Source organism: Diorhabda carinulata, chromosome 6 (assembly GCF_026250575.1).
Source record: "Diorhabda carinulata isolate Delta chromosome 6, icDioCari1.1, whole genome shotgun sequence".
NCBI classification, from domain to species: Eukaryota; Metazoa; Arthropoda; class Insecta; order Coleoptera; family Chrysomelidae; genus Diorhabda; species Diorhabda carinulata.
Window position 1 is genome coordinate 12,973,500 of NC_079465.1, and position 12,971 is coordinate 12,986,470.

The following is a 12,971-nucleotide window of genomic DNA, read 5'->3' on the forward strand; positions in this document are numbered from 1 at the left end:
AAGTATTGGTTTGGACGTGAAATACTTGCAGCACGTCAACATTGATTGAATATAAAAATAGTATTGGGTGTATTTAAAAAATTCAGTTTTAAATTTACATTCGATGGGATATATTAATTGTCAACAATGGAGGATACTCACTTAACGCATACTTTATTTTCGTTAAAAATGAAAAGAAGATCTTTCATGTCATCGTTGTCAGTGTCAAATACACGTGGAAATTGTTTAAAAATCAGTTTATACTTGCATTGAATAAAAAGAACTCAGATATAAACAGAATGGGTAAAGTAAAACAAAAAGGAAACCAACCCTTAAAACACGTACCTTTAGAACAAGACATTCAGAATACAAAGATAGCCAAAAGTAAAAATAGATCAAAAATTCGTCTAAGGAAAGATGAAGAGGAACAAGTAAGTATTTTATAATTGTTTTCGAATTAAGTGTGAGCAACGAATGTTTACGACCGGCCATTTTTATCTGAAATTTCAGTTTGATCTCTAAATATAGTGATTAAAGACATATTTTTTTTAGTTTGTGGATACAAATTTATCTAGAAAAATTCTATCGGCAGCACGTTCACAACAAATGGAATTGGAAGATGACTCCTCTAATCAACCAAAGGTCAGATTTAGTAAAAATCTGGATACAATGGAAACAGATGATTCAGATAACGAAATTGATGACAGTATTGATACAACTTATTATGAAGATATAGAAATTAATGAAGAAGATGAGAGAGCCATTAATAATTTCATGAGTAAAAATCCTATACCTTGTAGAACATTGGCAGATATTATAACCGCAAAAATAACAGAAAAGCAAACGGAGATAGTTACTCAATTTAGTGATATTGGTTCTATGCAATTACAAGATCTTGATCCTAGAGTCAAACAGATGTATGAAGGAGTTAGAGATGTTCTTACTAAATACAGAAGTGGTAAACTTCCAAAAGCCTTTAAAATTATACCTAAATTGAAAAATTGGGAACAAATACTCTATATTACTGATCCATCAGTATGGTCAGCAGCAGCAATGTATCAAGCAACCAGAATTTTTGCATCTAATTTGAAAGATAATATGGCGCAGAGATTTTATAATTTAGTTCTACTTCCTAGAATCAGAGACGATTTAGCTGAATATAAGAGACTAAATTTTCATTTATATGAAGCTTTAAGAAAATCCTTATTCAAACCAGGTGCTTTTATGAAAGGTATACTATTACCTTTATTGGAAAGTGGTAACTGTTCTTTAAGAGAGGCTATAATAATAGGATCAGTAGTTGCCAAAAATTCCATCCCAATATTACACTCATCTGCTGCCCTCTTGAAAATTGCAGAAATGGATTACACAGGAGCAAATTCTATATTTTTACGAATATTTTTTGATAAAAAATATGCTTTGCCTTACAGGGTTGTTGATGCATGTGTATTTCATTTTACAAGATTTCAAAGGGACAGCAGAGAATTACCAGTACTATGGCATCAGGCACTACTAACTTTTGTTCAAAGATATAAAGCTGATATATCTACAGAACAAAAGGAAGCATTATTAGAGTTATTGAAAAAACAGAGCCATCACACTATTACTCAGGAGATAAGAAGAGAATTACAACATGCTAAATGTAGAGATGTAGAAAATGCTATATCTCAGATGGATTTTTACTAGTGTAACTATTTTATAACTAGTTCAAATTAAGATTAAAAATATAATTAAAACATACTTTCCAATATTATTTTATATTCTTAATTTTCCTAATCAGTTTGTGATCTTAAAAACAAATGACTTTGAGTGTATTGCTAAAGATTATCAACGTAATACATTATTTTTAGAAAGTCTGTATATATCAGTGAACAAGTTTTTATTTAAACGACGATAGAAGTTTTAAACTTCTTTGACAATCTTCAAGTACAAACCATGATCAATCTTGATTAGTAGTATTGATTAAGTTTACATATGAATATATATTGAAAAATTCTTAGCCTACTATTGAACCAAACAAAATTTCAATGTCAAAATATTTTATTACTTAACATATTCTCCTCTTATTTCGATACATTTATTACAAAGAACCTGCAATGTCTCTAGACCTTTAAAAAAAAAGGTTTCTTCTTGCTCTGCAAACCAGATCTCCACAGCATTTATTACCTTCTTGTTGGGAGAAAATTTAGGACTTTATAAACTTTCTTTCAGTTGAGGAAACAGATGATAGTCAGACGAAGCCAAATCTGGTGAATAAGGGGAGTGTTCTAGTAATTCAAACCCTAAATCACGAATATTTTGCATGGCAACATGAGATTTGTGTGCAGGGAAGTTGTCCCACAAAAACAAAACACCTTTGAATAGGTTTCCGCATCTTTTCTCTTAAATTTTTTCCAGTAGAGTAGTCAGTAATGTCGAATAGTAATCTCCAGCTATTGCTCTACCCTTATCCAAAAAATCAATCATGATTACTCCATGGCAATCCCAAAAAACTGAAGCAAGAACTTTTCCAGCAGATTTTTGGGCACGAAACTTCTTAGGTCTAGAAGAACCAGAGTGTCCATCGATTGTTGCTTTGTTTCTGGATCGTAGAAATGTACCCAAGTCTCATCCATAGTAACAATTCGGTTTAAGAAGTCTACATCGTTTTCAAATCGAGCACAGATCAAGTGCTATGAAGTGCCGTGAGATCAAGGTTGGTCCAAGAGAAACTAGTATTGTATGCAAAAAGACTTGCATTCAAATTTGTTGCAGTGGAGTGATAGCTGCTTAAGCTGGAGTAGACATTATTTAGGAGGGAGAATATAGCATTATTTATGCATTTGTTACTTAAAAACCCAAATTGATGGGTATTTAAATATTTTTTGGGGATATTTAAACAGAAATGATAAAAACCTCGTTATGACTAATCTTTCTATAATCTTAGATAACGTGGAAAGGAGTTGAAAGATAATTTTTGATGTTATTAATTGTACTGCGAAGCTTGCTAAAACTACGGGCGTGAAGAAGAAACTGTGTAAGCTAGAATTAGCATCAAGGAGATATGAAAGCGGATCATGAGAAGGAGTTATAGAATTTGATAAATTTTTAGCTACATTCAAAAAGTGATAATTAAGGTTATTAGGTGAAATAGAGATTATGTTCGATGAAGAAGCCTCATTTCTCACATCATTCAGAATGGACTAAGTTTTTTTAGAGACATTACGAGAATTGGAGTGTCTTCTATTATAATAAATATCTTTGGCAGCTTTTATTGTCTTATGAGAAATTTTCTGTATAGTTTCACGTAATTATTGAGGAAGACACTATCCAAGAATTGTTAAAAATAATACTTTTCTGGTTTGTGTTTAATAATATAGGTATTAGTTTTTTTACTTTCTGGCCTACTGTTAAGATATATGAAAAAAAAAAAAAAAAAAAAAAAAAAAAAAAAAAATAAAGAAGTCAGTTAGTGAGAATTATCGAGAATTATTCATTATTAAGGTTAAGATGATATATTAATAAGATTTGTATTGTACATGGAGTTGATAAATAAAAAGTGTATAAGAAGAAAGAGTATAAGTTAATTATTTAAAAAAACAACAGGTTATGGGCCCAGGTGATTCTGTGGATAATTAAAATATAAAGAAAATGGCTAATTCACAAATAAAAAATATTTATAACATAGAACTATTGAATGGTGAAAATTATTACTCATGGAAATTTAGAGTGAAAATATTACTAGAAGAAAAAGATGTGGCAGAATGGATAGAAAAAGAATTTGTGGAATCAGATTATACAGTGGAAAAAGACAAAAAGGAAGCTATGAAAAAAGATAAGTTATGTAAGTCATTGATAATACAATGTTTGGATGATAAGCAATTAGAATTTGTAACGGAGAAAAATACAGCCTATGGTATGTGGCAAGCTTTAGGAGATATTTATGAAAAAAAAGGATTACCCGGGCAAATGATGCTAAGAAGAATGTTAATGTCATTAAAATTAAAAGAGAATGAAGATTTGGAAGGTTATTTGACAGAATTTGATGATCTTGTTAGGAAGATAAGAGCTACAGGAGCTGTTATGAGTGATAAGGACATTGTATGTATGTTAATGATGCGGATGCCTCCAAGTTTTGAAACAGTTATAACAATATTAGAGAATATGGATCCTAAAGTGTTAACAATAGATTTCGTTAAAAGAAAATTTAGAAGTGAAATAGAAAGAAGAAAAGCATTAAAATCTGAACAATCAACTTATGAACAAAAATCAGCAGTATTTAATACTACAAATACTAGAAAAATAGTGTGTTTCCGGTGTCATAAGGAAGGACATATGCAAAAAGACTGTAAAGAAAGTGTACCAGGGCAATCAAATTCAAGAGTTGTGCAAGGTGGTTTTACAAGAGGTAGTTTCAGAGGAAATTATAGAGGTGGTTATAGTAGAGGAGGTTTTCGAGGATATGCAACTCCAAGTAGAGGTTTCACTCGAGGTAGAAGTTATCATACAAACTACAGAAATCAGGGAAATCATGTAGAGGTGAACAAGAAACAAAGTTCCGAAGATCAGGAAGAGCAAGATGGAATATGTTTTTTGATGAATGGTAATGAAAGTAAGATTGTAAGTAACGATAATATCTCATTCTATATAGATTCAGGCTGTACAGATCATTTAGTAAATAATAACAAATATTTTTATGAATATTTAGAATTAAAAACACCAATTAACATAGCAGTAGCAAAGAATAATGAATATTTGAGGGCAATAGGTATTGGAAATATTAAAGTTTTGAGTAAAATAAATGGAAAGATCATTGAATGCATAATAAAAAATGTTTTTTACGTTCCAAATTTAAGGAAGAATTTATTATCAGTAAAAAGATTAGAAATGTCTAATGTATCTGTAGTTTTTGAGGGTGGTCAGGTTAGTTTATATAATGAAAATAAATTGATAGGAGTAGGATTTAGAAACAGGCTTTATGAGATTATTTTTGAGTATAAGATAGAAAATCGATGTTTTATGATTGAAAATGATGACAATGAATCAATGATGTGGCATAAAAGATTAGGGCATATGTGTAATGCAAATTTAAAGTTATTAGTTGATAAAAGAATGGTAAAAGGTTTGGAAAATGTAAATGTAAATAAAATTGATTTTTGTGAAGCCTGTGTAAAAGGTAAAATGACAAAACTTAGATTTGAAACAAGATCACATGCAAAAAGATTATTAGAGATTGTTCATACTGATGTTGTTGGACCAATAACGCCACTAAGTCACGATGGGGGTAAATATTTTGTTACATTTGTGGATGATTTTTCTAATTTTTGTACAGTGTATATCATAAAAGGTAAAGATGAGGTGTTTAAGTGTTTTGAAGAATATGTAAATATGGTACAATCAAAATTTAACATAAAATTGGCAGTGCTAAGATGTGACAATGGAGGGGAGTATATTTCCAAAGATATAAAAGATTTATGTAAATCAAATGGAACTGTTTTAGATTATACAATACCATATACGCCACAGCAGAATGGTAAGGCTGAGAGGTTTAATAGAAGTTTGTTGGAAAAGGCAAGAACAATGATAGAAGAAGCCAACCTGCCAAAAACATTTTGGAATGAGAGCATTAGAGTAGCTGCTTATATTTTAAATCGTAGCCCTAGCAAACATTTAGAAAATGTTACACCAGCAGAATTGTGGTATGGTAAAAAACCTGATATAAAAAATATTAAGATATTTGGATGTACAGCATATGCTCATATACAAAAACAATTTAGAGAAAAGTTTGATCCAGTTTCTGAAAAAATGATTTTTATAGGATATACAAATACAGGTTACAGATTGTGGAGTATAAAAGGAAAAAGGGTGATAGTAGCACGAGATGTTATATTTAATGAAACTGATTTTATTTATAAAATAAAAAAAGCAAGTATTGAAATAAATAATAGAGAACAAAACAGTTTAGAAGAAGAACAAATAGATAAAGAAGAAGAAAACGTTGAAATAGAATCCGAAGAAGATGAGAGTAATGATGAAGCTCATAAAAGAAAGAATAAAAAGGAAAGTCAAAATTCCAGAAAAATATAATGATTATGAATTATATATGGCATTTGATGCAGTATCATTTGTAGAAAAAGTACCAGAGACAGTGGAGGAAATAGATAATAGAAGTGACAAAAATATGTGGATACAGGCTATGAAAATGGAAATTGATTCAATTGAGAAAAATGAGACATGGAATGAAGTAGAGAAACCGGAAAAAGCAGAAATTTTGACAGCTAAATGGGTATTTGCTAAGAAACCATTAGAAACAATAATGGAAGACAGATACAAAGCGAGATTAGTTGTACGAGGATGTGGACAGAGAAATACTTATGATTATGATGATATATATTCACCTGTGGCAAAAATGACAACAATAAGGACTCTTCTAACAGTGAGCAATCAATATGGATATTATATAAAACAACTTGATGTGAAAACGGCATTTCTAAATGGAGATTTAAAAGAAGAAATATATGTTTATGCACCAGAGAGGGTAAATTGTAAACCAGGATGTGTTTTAAAATTGAATAAAGCTCTTTATGGCTTAAAACAAGCTGCAAAATGCTGGAATATAAAAATAAATACATATTTATTAAATTTAGGTTTTACAAGATCAGAAACTGATTATTGTCTATATACAAAAGTTGATGAAGATAAACAAATTATGTATTTATTACTCTATGTGGATGATATCATATTAGCAGGGCAAAAATTAAATAAAATTGAAATTTGTAAAAATGATTTAATGAGATGTTTTGATATAAAAGATAAAGGAGATTTAAAGAATTTTCTAGGACTTGAAGTAAATTATATTAAAGAAGAAGGAATCTTGGAATTAAGTCAAAGAAGATATTTACTTGGAATATTAGAAAGATTTAATTTTGATAATTGCAATCCCACAGCAACACCTATAGATCCAAAGTTTAATATTTTTGAAAATAAAGATGATGAATGCACACTACCAGTAAGACAATTAATTGGATGTTTAATGTATCTGATGCTTGGAACAAGACCAGATATCAGTTACTCAGTAAATTATTTAAGTAGATTTCAAGATAAAAATAATAGTTTGGTGTGGACAGGATTAAAAAGAATTTTAAGATATTTAAAAGGAACAGTTGATATGCATTTAAAATTTGAAAGAAAAAATAATGAAAGTTTGTTTGAGTGTTATGTGGATTCTGATTGGGGAAGTGAAGTGGTAGATAGAAAATCAGTGTCAGGATATTTAATTAAATTATTTGGTAATATAGTGATGTGGGTAACAAGAAAACAAAATTGTGTGACTCTTTCAAGCTCAGAAGCTGAGTTAGTGGCATTATGTTCCGCAGTACAAGATTGCTTATGGTTTAAGAAATTATTGTTTGATATGAAAGTCAATATTCAAAATTTTAAAATATATGAGGACAATCAAGGATGTATAGCTTTGATAAAAAATCCCGAAAATAACAAACGTGTAAAACATATAGATATAAAATACAACTTTGTGTGTGACATTTTAAATACAAAGAAAATGGAATTAACTTTTATTGGAACTAAAAATCAAGTAGCAGACATTTTAACAAAGGGGCTCCACAAAAGACAGTTTTATAAGAATAGAGATTATTTAAATTTATGTTAAGATATTTTGTTTATTATTATTGTTAATAAAAGAAAAATCAAAATATAATATTTGAAATTTCATAGAAAAGTATTAAGAGAGGGTGTTAAAAATAATACTTTTCTGGTTTGTGTTTAATAATATAGGTATTAGTTTTTTTACTTTCTGGCCTACTGTTAAGATATATGAAAATAAAAAAAAAAAAAGAAGAAGTCAGTTAGTGAGAATCATAGAGAATTATCGAGAATTATTCATTATTAAGGTTAAGATGATATATTAATAAGATTTGTATTGTACATGGAGTTGATAAATAAAAAGTGTATAAGAAGAAAGAGTATAAGTTAATTATTTAAAAAAACAACAAGAATTACCTTAGGTGAGATAAAGGATACTGTGTGTTTTCTTCATATCACAGATCATGTTTAAAATCTTAAATGCTGGGTTTTTGTATTTGCCAAATATGTCTTTTCTGTTATCTATAAGTATTTTTAATAAATGCATTTTATTTTACTATATCAGTTAGTATAAATTTTTGAGTGTCATCAAAACTACATATTTCATCTCTGTTAGGTATCACAATTGAGAAGTTCGCCCAGGAAATTGTTGAGCTATTCACGAACTTTTAACTTTAACTAAATAGTAATTCTTTTTACATCAAGGATCTGTGCCACCACTTTTGAGCGTAGGACCAGGATAATGTACCACGCAATTCGTAATGTACTGTTAAATTATATAAATATTAACTTAGTAAAAAATCAGCTAGTTAGAAATAATTTATGAGGATCTCGTTATCGACATACACACATTCTGTAGGACACAAATTTTTTCGAATAATTTATGTAATCATCTTGAGATTTAACTTTGTTAGCTTTCAAAATCGAGAGATTCCTATCGAGAATTGTTGGGCGTCTCATCAAAATGAAGCTACTCACGGAAAATTAGCATGATAGTGATAAGTGGAAAAATATTACATGGATTCTGAACGAATTGTATCTCAACTTAAAAAAAATTGAATTTCATTTAAGTCAATTTTAAAAAATGTTCTACTATTCGAGAAGACGATTCAAGTTAAGAACTAAAAGATATTCATTCTTGAAATACCAATAATTGAACGATTAAAGATACTATCATTTGATACATTCCCTGCATATATCATATTGTTATTCGTACAAACCGATAGTTCTTCCATCTGAAAACCTACTTTCCACGGATTAGGAATAGGCTTTATTGAATACCAGATGCCAAGTAGTACAGGCAGGGGACTTAATTTGTGTAAACATTCAGAAAAATCCTCAAAAATGACAACTTCCCTGGCGAAATGAAATTGGCTGGCCCAAAAATTTAAAGAATATTGCTTGGCAGTGCCACCAAATGCCAATTAAAATAATCGAACCTCAAATTCCCAAAGTGAAAAGAAATCAGTGGATAGTTACATTACCCTTTAATATCAACGCAAAAGTGTTGTATAATTATTAACAATATTCATCTTCGAGGAAGTAAGTAATAACTGTGAAGTGCAAATACACGACATATTAATACAAACTTCGAAAACCAATATAAATTCCTGTGCATTTTGACAATTATTTATACAAATTTATTCTATATTTTTGAGGCTTTAATACTGCCATGTAGAGAAAACCAAGAAGAAGCCATTCAAGAGAAACCCTTCGAGGTGAATATTGGACTTTAGTCATCGAACCCACCCCCATAGTTCTTCACAAAGGCCGAAGGAGTTAATTCCTAGAAAATGGTATACCGACACATCAAAAATGCAAAAAGGTTAGTTATATCGGCGAAGGAGATCCCAGTACATGTGATAAATTTAAACAATTACCCGTTTCCCATCAAAAATGAAGCCAGGGTTGGATCCTGCGTATCATTAACGTCTATAGTCCACCAAAACGACGACAACAGACAATTTCCATGACCAATTCGAACATATATCAGTAGCTGGTCAATCCTTGAATATAGCTGAGAAAAGGAGGATGGGGAATATATCTTGAAGTATCGAGAACTATTTGTATCAAGGAGAGACTGGTAGAACATCAACCATCAAACACAAAATCTTTACCAATGATGCCAAACCAATCGGACAATCAGCTCATAGACTACCAAGAGCAAAGAGAGAAGAAGTTGTAAGAATAATTCGAGATATGGAGAAAAAAAAGTAATAGAACCATCTACTAGTCTATGGGTGTCTCCAATAGTGCTCGTGAAGAAAAAGAATGGAACAACGAGATTATGCGTGGACTATCGCCAGTTAAAAGAGTTGAAGTTATCGACTCTTTTACCTATGCCAGACTTATTCGAAAATACCAAATCAGATAATACGCGATAACTACAATATGATTGTCATGTTTAAACAGTCAATCTAAAATGTGCCTTCAACGAACATGTTTCCCCAAACATGTCTTTTGAGAATTCAAGAAACTGTGCTCCGAATGTTGGAATGATAAATATGGTGCTTTGGTTATTGTCAAAGACTTGGATTTACATAATGGTACGATGTCTTACTGACGAACTATTGTTCATCTTGACGATATCTTGATTTACAGTACTTTCCTTTAGGAATATATATAAAAATTTAAACAAGTGCTTGACAAACAGAAAAGGTATACCCAATATTGCCAAACTAACCAAACCTATTCATAGACTCTATTCAAAATTGTATAGAGATCTCAACAATCGATTCCATATTACAATATCCAGACGTTCTCAAACTGACACTATTCCGTTGGAGCAGTATTATCACAAGGTATCGTTCCAAACGACAAACCTATAGATTACGCCTCAGGAGCCCTAAACGATACAGAAATCAATTACGATTGAAATTTGTATTTGTACGGACGATAGTTTCACATATGCACTGATCACACCTAACCCGGCTTCTTAAGTTAAAAGAACCCAACTAAAAATTAGTGGGCGTTTGAAATAAGAAGAATACGACTATAATATATTTATTAAATGTGGATCTTCAAATGTTGTATCTGACAGTCTAAGTAGAATACCGATTCAATTATTTATAACCCTGGTGAAGCAAATTACGAAACTTTAGAATTCTTATGAGACTTCGGAAGCTCTTTACAACAAAAAACAATTCTACTAATAAGCAAAATCAATAAAAAATGGATATTATCTCAGGTATACAATTACAGCCTACTAGTGATACCACTATTTAAATCTACCTGTTATAATATGGTTTGAAGCTCTAAGGTTTTGACATATGTAACTGAACTCAGAACGCCGACAGGAAAAAAATGGATTCAACAGATGAAAGAAAAAGATCGTCAACAAGAAGGAAGATTAAATCAAGCCAAACCAATTATTGAATAAAATGACAGATGACATCCGATCAATAAGCGAAAAAGAGAGAGATAGCACACATAAGAACAAAGAAAAATGAGGCACAAAAAAAGGAAAATGAATACATTAAAGAAAAAATCGAGAGATCAAAGCAGAACTGAAAAATTGAGAATTTCAATGGATAGATATGAAAAAGAAAGGAAAAGAAGCAACGTAGAGCTAACTGGAATAAAGGTAGATACAGAAGATCAAATGATTCTGAAGAAAGCAGCTGAAAGAATAATAAAAACGCATCTGAATCTGAAGATTGAAGTGAAGCAAGCAAAAAAAAATGGAGACAAAATTTGCTTAATATAATTAAACACGGAAAAGTAAAAAGACATTATCCTCCAGAATAAGCACAAATTAAGTGACATCATAACAGAACAAATTTACATTAATAAATACCTTATACGAGGGAAGCTGAAAAAAGAAAACAACTGCCTGAGAGAGCGAAAGAACACAAAAAAAGGAAAAACAGTAAAAGTTGGTTACAATAAAACAACAGTAGATGGGAATGAACGGAAATGGAGCAACACAGAGAGGAAAATAGTGAAACCGAACGATTAAAAAAACTAATGGAAGAAAAACAGAGAACGGAAGAAATGAAAGGGTAAGTACAGGAGAAAAACATAGTATTCATTTTAGTTGTAATTATAGTTGTAGTAATTTGTTAGAGGAAAATAGTAGTAATAGTTGCTAATATAATAATGGGAATACTAGTAATATTAATGAGCATAGTAAAAATAAAAAATTAATCGACAATAAAAATGATAACAAGACTAAATCAAAGAAAAAGAAATGAGACAACATCTACTAGTAGCAACATGGAATATAAAGACTCTTTTAAAAACCGGACAGATGAGAGAAGTAGCAAAGGAAATAGAAAAGTACATCACGATAATACAAAAAACGAGATGGGAAAAAGCGGAAGAAATAAAAAAAATACATATTCCTATTCAACGGGGAACCAAAAAGTGGAAATAGGGAAGTAGGATTCTACGAAAGGAAGGAAATGGAAAATAGCATAGTAGATTTTAGACCAGTAAATGAATGAATAGCAACTTTGAGATTAAAAACAACAAATATGTTACGCTTATCAATATATATGCACCAACAAGAAAACTAAAAAGATGATGGAGAGTAAGTCAAGTAGGAGAGAAAATACCAAAGAGAGACGAGATAATATTACTTGGAGACACAAACGCACAACTAAAAAAAAACATAAAGCAACTTGTTGAAACCCAGGAGGAAATACCGAAATCAAAAGACGCAAGAACATACAGAGGAGCACAAGCAGACACAGACCGCAAGAAAGTGGGGCACAGGAAAATTAAAAAAGAAGAGACTAGGATAAAATATCAAGAAGATTGTGCGAGATCACGGAAAACTACTCAATAGACAAAAAAGAGTTGAAGAAATGTGAAGACTAATAGAAAATAATATTGCAAAAACGGCATAAGTGATACTAAACAGGGAGGAATGAAAAAAGAAAGAAAAAGAATGGTGTGACTAAGAGAGTAAGGAGGCAAGAGAACAAAATACAGACCAAGAAAGAAAAAGGAATAGAGCAAATGCAATTTATAAAAAAAGAATGAATGGCTCAATAGGATGATAGAAAAAATAAATAATGGATAGAAATAGAAATAATTCAAGACAATTCTACAAAAAGATAAAATATCGAAACTATACACCAGTAATAAAAACAAGAGGTATAAAAGCGAAACACGGCAAAATAGAAAATCACCCACAAGAAATGAGAAATATATGGAAAGAATACTATACAGAAAGAAAAAATAAAAGCAAATGAAGAAATAATATTAACAGAAGAAGAAGAAGACGATATAAAATGCCCCACAGAAAATGAGTTGCTAGACGAATTAAGAAAAATCCGGAATGATAAAGCCCCAGGAGAAGATGGAATAGAACCGGAACTTCTTAAATATGGTGGAGAAAAACTTAATAAACATATTCATTAACTAATAGAGCAGATGAGTGGAGTACAGGCATAATCACAGCAATATTT

General features: G+C 30.5%; 1 protein-coding gene across 1 annotated transcript; it reads left to right on the forward strand.

The window, feature by feature from the left end:
- Window positions 1–192: 192 nt before the first annotated feature.
- LOC130894705 (bystin) lies at window positions 193–1,732 on the forward strand. Its single transcript, XM_057801654.1, has 2 exons — window positions 193–410; window positions 532–1,732. Exons 1-2 carry the CDS (start codon window positions 279–281, stop codon window positions 1,663–1,665), a joined length of 1,266 nt encoding a protein of 421 aa, XP_057657637.1. The 5' UTR covers window positions 193–278; the 3' UTR covers window positions 1,666–1,732.
- Window positions 1,733–12,971: the final 11,239 nt, after the last annotated feature.